The sequence below is a fragment of the Lolium perenne genome, chromosome 2, assembly GCF_019359855.2.
Source record: "Lolium perenne isolate Kyuss_39 chromosome 2, Kyuss_2.0, whole genome shotgun sequence".
Classification (NCBI taxonomy): Eukaryota; Viridiplantae; Streptophyta; class Magnoliopsida; order Poales; family Poaceae; genus Lolium; species Lolium perenne.
The window spans coordinates 164,698,515-164,707,884 of record NC_067245.2 but is presented as its reverse complement, the minus strand read 5'-3'; the positions used below and the strand labels follow the sequence as shown (position 1 = coordinate 164,707,884).

The 9,370-nt window shown below is 42.2% G+C and overlaps 1 protein-coding gene across 1 annotated transcript; it reads right to left on the bottom strand.

Annotated features, from left to right (window-relative positions):
* Window positions 1-7,480: 7,480 nt before the first annotated feature.
* On the bottom strand, window positions 7,481-8,736 carry LOC127333858 (strigolactones hydrolase CXE15-like). The gene has a single exon (XM_051360295.1). The coding sequence runs from the start codon at window positions 8,660-8,662 to the stop codon at window positions 7,610-7,612; it is 1,053 nt and encodes a 350-aa protein (XP_051216255.1). The 5' UTR covers window positions 8,663-8,736; the 3' UTR covers window positions 7,481-7,609.
* Window positions 8,737-9,370: the final 634 nt, after the last annotated feature.

Below are 9,370 nucleotides of genomic sequence, written 5' to 3'. Positions count from 1 at the left end.
ACAAAGTAAACCATACCTATAAGGTTCAATAAGTACTTTGATCTCCATGACTATAACATTTTGTAGACATGGGAGCCATGATCGTCGTGGCCGCTTCCGGAACCAATTCCAATGCTGCGCTACTCTGATCATTATGCTCAGGTTCATAAACCTTATCGAGTTCTATTGTCCTCCCACTCAAATACTTCGCTAGAAACAATTTCTTGGAAATAAGTAAGAAACATCGACAAACACTTTTGTCTTTGTTTCCATAGTGGAAGAATTCCCAATTAATTCTTTGGGATAACCAACAAAGACATTCATCCGATTTTGGTTGTAAACTTATTTACCTTATGCTATGCATACCAAAATTTAAGAAATGACTATTAGGTTTCATACCCATGCCATAACTCATATGGTGTCATTTCAACGGATCATGATGATGCTCTATTCAGTGTAAAAGCGGTAGTCTCTAAAGCATAATCCACAAAATTATAATGGCATCAATATTTTATCTCATCATTGATCCAACAAGATTTGGATACATCTCTCGGATACTCCATCATCACTATGATACTCCAAGAAACGTGAGTTGTAGAACAACTTCATAACTCTCTTAGATGTTCACTAAAACTCGTAATTCAAATATTTCCACTATGATCCAATCATAGATATTTGACCTTTTCTATTACGATGATTTTCACCTCATGCTGAAATTTATTTGAATCCATTCAAATGTTTCAAACTTCTTTCTTATCGAATATATACATATATACTCAATTCAATGTTGGAAGTTTTCATGAAGTAGAAGAATCTCCCGCACACAACTATGCCCAGTGAACCACATACATCATCATGTATTTTTCCAGTAAGTTAGTTGCCCGTTCAACTCTTGGGATATGAACGGTATTTTAGTCATTCTCTTTAGAAAAGATTTGCAAGCGCCAAATGATTCAAAAATCAAATGACTTCAAAAATCCATTTGCATGGAGTTCCTTCATGCGTTCCTCTCTAACATGACCTAAATGGCGGTTCCACAAATAAGTGGAATTATTTGCCTTATGGCATTTTAGCGTCAATGTTTATGTATGTGTGTTTTCACCATTAAGATTTATAATAACTTATCCATCGTACATGGAGTAATGTCATAATTTGAACAACTCATTGTTTTCATTTGACCAGAGCAAAATAACAATTATTAAGTTCTTTATTATAAATTCTAAGGGCTAGATAGAATGCCAACGACGAACATAATAACACTTTATTTTTGTTCCAGACGTGCATTTCTATCATATTCCTTGTCAGTCACTTAGGCCATTGTATTCTTTTATTGCGTTGTTTTGTATGACACTTCATACCAACCAATATGGTACTAATACCCAAGAATTTCATTGTGTGACCAAATTAGGAATACAACCATAACATGTATATCATTTATATACACCTGAGCTAGACTTTCTAGTCTTTTCTTTTCTTTCTGCCAAAATATCTTTTGTAGTTTCTCTTTTAGCTTTCCTCATTATTCAGAAAACACTTCACCTTCAATAACTTCTAGGTTTGTTGGTCAAATACCAATAACCTTGAGGTTCTTACTTTGAAGTTGATCATCATATGAAAAGTGTTCTAGATTTCACTATTAGTAACTTTGTAATATGATGAACAATTTCACTCATAATTTTATCCATCAATTCAAGACGACTTTCCGAGACCATGTCTGTACATGCTAGGCTCGTAAAGTTTAACCTCAGTATTCGCATGTGCAAATCTGGCTTGCACCCGTTGTATGTACACGTAGAATCTATACCTCAGTATTCGAAATGACGAGTCTTAGCAACGGTGCATACTAAGGACGATTATTTCATGGATATGCGAATATCGTTAGTGCCCCAATAGTTGGAGGATTGGGACGCCTTGCGTCTTCAACCTTCGTACATTCTCATAAAACTTATGAGTTTATGTAGTCTCACCAAATTATATTCTATCATCTTGCAATAAGGTCTTAGATATCACATATATCTCATACCTTGATTATTTCTGAAAATTAAATTTTCAGCTCCTTACTTTTCAAACAGAATTGAACTTCAAGTTTTACAGAGACAAGATAACTTTAGGTACTAATTGAAACCATAGTTCTTTGAATCAACAATGTGAGATTTACTAAAAGTTTGCAATAGGACTTAATCATTTCTTGATTCTTTAACAATACGGTACCAGTCCGTAAAGTTTATTGTCAGATTTTAACAGTATTTCTATCTCAAAAACAAGACTAGCGCTTGGTAGAAAACGGATGCCAATACTACAAAATTAATTCAAAATACTACTCAGACTATGTTTATGATAATTAGTTCATGTTTTAATCTAATTACTAATGAACTCCCACTTAATACAACATCCCTCATAGTTGTTAAGTGGTACACGATCCAAATCCACTACATCAAAACCGATCATCACGTGAGATGATGTAGCTTCAATGGTGAACATCAACATGTTGATCATATCATCCATATGACTCGTGTTCAACCTTTCGGTTTCCGTTGTCCCGAGGCCATGTCTGTACATGCTAGGCTCGTCAAGCAAACACAAGTATTCCGCGTGTGCAACATGGCTTACACCCGTTGTATGTGAACATTGAGTCTATCACATCCAATCATCACGAGATGCTTCGAAACGACGAACTGTGCAACGGTGCATACGAAGGGAGAACACTTTATTATCTTGATATTAATGTGAGGGATCATCTTATAATGCTACCGTCGCGTTCTAAGAAAAATAAGATGCATAAAGGATTAACATCACATGCAATTCATATGTGATATGATATGGCCCTTTAGTCTTTGCGCCTTCGATCTTCATCTCCAAAGCACGGACATGATCTCCATCATCAACGGGCATGATCTCCATCATCGTCGGCGTAGCGTCAAGTTCCATGGCGCCGTCTTCATGATTGTTCACCTCATGTAGCAACTATTACAACTACTTTAAAATACTACTCAACATGAAATTTAAAGACAACCATAAGGCTCATGCCGGTTGCCACAATACAATAATGATCATCTCATACATATTCATCATCACATCATGGCCATATCACATCACCAAACCCTGCAAAAACAAGTTAGACGTCTCTAATTTGGTTTGCATATTTTACGTGGTTTAGGGTTTTCGAGTAAGATCCAATCTACCTACGAACATGAACCACAACGGTGATACTAGTGTTGTCAATAGAAAGAGTAAATTGAATCTTTACTATGGTGGGAGAGACAGACACCCGCAAAGCCACTTATGCAATACTAGTTGCATGTCGAACGTGGAGCAAGTCTCATGAACGCGGTCATGTAAAGTTAGCCCGAGCCGCTTCATCCCACCATGCCACAAAGATGCAAAGTACTCGAACTAAAGACAACAAAGCATCAACGCCCACAAAACAATTGTGTTCTACTCGTGCAACCATCTATGCATAGACACGGCTCCGATACCACTGGGATTCGTAGCATAGAAAACAAAAAATTTCCTACCGCGAGAACGCAATCCAAGCCAAGATGCAATCTAGAAGATGGGAGCAACGAGGGGATGAACGAGACTAACCCTTGAAGATTTCCAAAGCCTACAAGCGGAGGCTCTCGTTGCTGCGGTAGACGATCACTTGCCGCTTTCAAAAGCGCGTAGAAGATCTTGACGGTGCCACAATCGGGCAGCACCTCCGTACTCGGTCACACGTTCGGTGTTGATGAAGACATCCTTCTCCCCGTTCCAGCGGGCAGCGGAAGTAGTAGATCCTCCTCGGAATCCCGGCAGCACGACGGCGTGGTGGCGATGGTGGTGGAGATCTCCGACAGAGCTTCGCCTAAGCTATGTGGGAGAGAGAGGTAGGAGGGAACCGCTAGGGTTTGGGAGAGGGGCGCCGGCTAGGGCAGCCTTGAGGGGGTGCGGCCATGGTGGAATTGATGTGGCCGGCCAGCCCCTCCCCTCCCGTCTTTATATAGGTGGAAGCCCCAAGGATTAGGTCTAAAGTCTCCGAATAAGACCCCAACATAAACCTTCCATATGTCCAAACCTAGGGGGAGTGGGACTCCCCCCTTTCCTTGGTGGGGTGGCCGGCCACCATGGGGAGGAGTCCACTTGGGACTCCTCCTCCCTTTAGGCTGGCCGGCCAAGGTGGGTGGAGTCCCTCTGGGACTCCACCTTCCATGCTTATTCCTTCTGGACTCTTCTAGAACCTTCTAGAACCTTCTAGAGAAAATACCGGATCATTTTCAAACCTAGAAAATGACTTCCTATATATGAATCTTATTCTCCGGACCATTCCGGAACTCCTCGTGATGTCCGGGATCCCTTCCGAGACTTTGAACAATACTTCGAACTCCATTCCATATTCCATATCTACTTAAACGACATCAAACCTTAAGTGTGTCACCCTACGGTTCGCGAACTATGTAGACATGGTTGAGACTTCTCTCCGACCAATAACCAATAGCGGGATCTGGAGATCCATAATGGCTCCCACATATTCAACGATGACTTTAGTGATCGACTGAACCATTTACATACGATACCGATTCCCTTTGTCACGCGATATTTTACTTGTCCGAGGTTTGATCATCGGTATCTCTATACCTCGTTCAACCTCGTCTCATGACAAGTACTCTTTACTCGTACCGTGGTATGTGGTCTCTTATGAACCATTCATATGCTTGCAAGCTATTAGACGACATTCCACCGAGAGGGCCCAGAGTATATCTATCCGTCATCGGGATGGACAAATCCCACTGTTGATCCATATGCCTCAACTCATACTTTCCGGATACTTAATCCCACCTTTATAACCACCCATTTACGCAGTGGCGTTTGATGTAATCAAAGTACCTTTCCGGTATAAGTGATTTACATGATCTCATGGTCGAAAGGACTAGGTAACTATGTATCGAAAGCTTATAGCAAATAACTTAATGACGTGATCTTATGCTACGCTTAATTGGGTGTGTCCATTACATCATTCATATAATGACATAACCTTGTTATTAATAACATCCAATGTTCATGATCACGAAACCATGATCATCTATTAATCAACAAGCTAGTTATACAAGAGGCTTACTAGGGACTTTTTGTTGTTCACATAACATACATGTATCAATATTTCGGTTAATACAATTATAGCATGGTATGTAAACATTATCATAAACTCAAAGATATATTATAATAACCATTTTATTATTGCCTCTTGGGCATATCTCCAACAATTAACACCGACGACCAACCTCCCCGCGTCGTTTTCGATGCGAATCGTCGCGTCCTCTCGATGACAAGGCGTCCCCACCCGCGAAAACCGTCGTTCCGCGAGGCGCCGGCGCGCCCGATTCGCGCCCTTCACCAATATTGGGCTCGAAAAAGCGTCGATGCCGTTTGGGGCGAACCGGTGTGAACCCATTTTTCGCTGCCGGCCCCCAAAACGCTATCGGGGCCACTATCGGGGCCGCCGGCGGAGATGCTCTAACAACCATCTAGTCTCGGCATCTGTTCGAGATTTTCGGCCACACCAAAGTTCATATATGAGGTTGAATATTTTAGTGTCTTATAAAGGCGAAATATTCTTGAATGAAGAGCGATGTTTATGTCGATAGCGATGCGTCTGTGGTTACTTCGTCAATCTCAAGATCCATTGGATCAGTTTCTTGGACTCAGTCTCTCAAATGTGCTTATAGGGGTAGGGTGTGTGCATATTTTTATAGGGATGAGTGTATGTACGTATTTATGAGTGTCTGCGTCTATACTATGTTTCGGAAAAAGGAAGCTTTTCGGCCGCACACCACCCTACATAAGTGTATCTTTTAGGGCAATTTGAAAAAAAAGGTTACATTCCAAGCCCTTAAATTTGTTGTTTACCTAGGCTTTGGAAATTCTCGGGGTGTGCCACTAGCTAGGGTTACTCCAGGTCGCGAGGAGCTAGTAGGACTAGTTTTCTCTTAGGTCGAGATGCACCTATTGTGAAAGATGCATTTTAAAGTGTTCAAAAAAATTTAAACAAATCTCGTGTGTATAGACATTCTATGTTCACACATAAATTTTTACGATAAAAGAACATTTCGTGTGGATTGTGTAAAGGGACAAAAATAAATGCCACATGAATGGTAATTTTGAAGCACCGAGAAAAAATTACACTGGCCACAAAAAAATTGTTTTTGTGAAACTTTGTGTACCAGCATAGGATGTCTGGATTTAGAGCCATATTTCTTTTTTCAAAATTTTCAGACACTTCAAAATATGTTTTCTGGTCAGTGGATACATCTACACTAAGAATGAGCCAAAATAGATTTCCCGGACTATAGTTGTTCCTTTTACTACTGGACTAAGACTTGGCATAACAACAAAATTTGCTATTTTGTCAACTAGCAAGGTGGCCCTCGCAAATGCGAGGACAACGTCAAAATTTGTCTATTCCGACTCTATTGAAATATATTATGAAATTGAAATTAGAATGGCTCTATATTCACCAGAAAATGCTATATCAGAAAATATCACTTGTCCCGAAGATATCATTAACCATTTATAATTTCTGGGAGATTTTTTTGTTGCCATAAGAAAATAATATATTGTAGATTATGTGTGCCTTTATACGTGGTGATATTAATAAAGTAGTACATAGGTTTTAACTTACACACAAATTCAAGAAGATAACCTATATTTACTTACCTACCGAAATAACCAATTTCCAGTGAGATACCCCAAGTATGGGCCGAGAAAAAACCCCTAAATTGAACATCACTTTAAGCGCTTAATAACTTGGAATATATTTGCAAAATCTTTGAAAAGTCTACAAATGTATATACTTCCTATATCTAGATAAAGTTGAGCAAGTTATTTTAAAATAGAGAGAGTAATACTATCTACGTTCAAGATTCATGTTCAAATATTGTTACCTAGCTAGTGACCAGCCGGCCTATTCTTCATGTCGTATCATATCGTACTACTTTTCTACCACCACGTTCAATCTAGCTGGTGTAGTCAGTTTTTGTAATAGGCACAGGCAATGTCCTTTGGAGATACGGACGTGACAGTATCCATCATTTTTGTTTAATCTAGTACGGTAGTTATGCTTCTTTTCTTTGCGGGCGCAGGTGTGTCGTATGGAAACCGGACTTGCCACAATTAATCATCTTTTGGTGTCGTACGGAGCTGGATTTGCCATAATTAATCAGCTTTTGGTTAGCTTCCTGCACGCGTGACATATTATTTCGTCTGTGTTTGTTACCTCGTTTGTACATAATTAATGTTGTACGTAATCTTTTTATCTTTTAATCTCAGCCACTAATTATAGATCTAACTGTTTAAATAGTTATGATGATGTGGATTAACGTGGTGTCTCTATTTTAGACATTCATATTTTGCTTTTAGTATATAATAGATAGATTGTCATGTCCTATACCAACAACTTCGGACGCTCAAAACACATGACTTTTCTTAGGTGGGTTGGGGGATACAAATCACATCACTGACATGCGAGGACAAGTAGACACGGCGTTCTAACTGCAACTTGTACACGACAATATACGAAAATTTACATTAAGGATATGCAGATAACCCGCAGTCGTGGACTCGCCGCCAGTCTCGTACGTACACGGTGTGCACCGACTCAAGCGGTCTTTGGCTCCAAGACGCAGCTGTCGACGATGAACCGGGCGATGAGCCGGATCAGCTCGCCGGTGGTCTCTGACCACGGGTCCAGCGTGTAGAACCCGTGCGGCTGGCCTCCGAACTCGATGGCCTTCACTGGCTTGCCCAACGCCGCCAGCCGCTCCGCGTAGTCGACGTTGCGGTCGCGCAGAATGTCGGTGCCGCCGGAGACGACGAGGACCGGCGGGAACTCCACCGAATCTAGGCCAGGGCTGTCCGGTCCGAACGGGTTGGCTATAGGGTGGTCCCTGCTGGCGCCCACAGGCAGCGAGAGCCGCCAGAACTGGTCCAGCAAGGCCAGGTTGACGAACGGCAACTCCTCCAGTGGGAACTCAACCGCCTCCGACTTCGATCGGTGGACGCCGCCAAAGAACGGCATAAGCAGGACGTACCCTTTGATCGTGATAGGGTCGACGTCGCCCTCGCCGCGTTTGGGCGTGGCCGAGCCGGCGCGCACGGCGAGGTGGTGCGCCATGGTCCCACCCGCGGAGTCGCCGGTGACGAACACGCGGCCGAAGTCTGCGGCCTCGGTGAGCCAGCCGTCGGAGGCGGCGGCGTTTACGGACTGATCGCTTAGCCATTTTAGGAAGCCTTCGGCGTCGTCGAAAGCGGCGGGGAGGCGGTGCTCCGGGGCAAGGCGGTACCCGGCGGAGAGAACAACGGCGTCAGCCTCTGTGGCGAGCCGGAGGCAGAAGCTGTGGACGTTGCCCCACGTGCACGAGCCGAGGCAGAAGCCCCCGCCGTGGAAGTGGACGAGCACCGGCAGCTTCCGGCCCACCGGCTCGGCGCCGGCGGACGGCTTGTACATGCGGACGCGGAGGCTGTTGGCCTTGTCGTAGACGGCGTCCCTCCACTGCACGCTCGGATGGTCGCTGGGAAAAGTGGTTGGGGAGAACTCCGGGTCGTCCGGCGAACGGATGATGGAGCCGTCGCTGAGTACGCGGAGGAATCCGAAGAGGTCCTCGACAACGTTTGCGTCGCCGGAGGCGGGGGCAGCCACGGCGGCCGGCATGTCGTACACGTAGGCCTGGTGCAAAGCTTCAGCGGAACAACGGTGAGAGGAAATGCAGGCAGTACTGCTAGGAAGGTAGTGTTGGTGAGATTAAGCACTCTTATATAGCCATCCCATCCCAAACAAATATTACCGTGTCCATATAAGATGCCGGAGATTGGTTTAAATTCGAATATATAAAGCTAGTTATCAGCTGAGAACTAGCTAGCAAATCCTTATATTTATATATACACTAAAAAGTATTCAGATATATTTAAATTTTGATTGATTGGCGATATCTCTTTACAGATAGAGATAGTATTTCAAATATGGATTGTTTTTAAAGTGCTCTTCATCCATTCTGCTCATTCGCACAGAAAAGTTTAAGAGTTGACATAGAGATGGCAATATGTCATTTTTTAACGTTTGAACTCTACTAACAGTAATCCATTGTACGATATGTTTTTGTTTTCTCTAAATAGTTTTGAGCATATAAAATATATTGTCTTCCCTCCGCTCTGAAATAAGAAAATAGTAAGTGTAATTTTAACTTTTCTACCCTAAATCAAGCTCTGACCAATTTTATTTAAAAAATAGCTACATTTATAATATTATCACTAGATCCAACTTGAAGCATAGTTTCATAATATAGAAATTTCATGTCATAAATATACCCATGTTTTTTTATATAAAATCGGTTAAATTAAAATAGTTTTACTTAGGACAAAA

Coding starts and splice junctions, on each gene's coding strand:
- LOC127333858 (XM_051360295.1), bottom strand. CDS start 8,662: ATGCCGGCCGCCGTGGCTGCCCCCGCCTCCGGCGACGCAAACGTTGTC.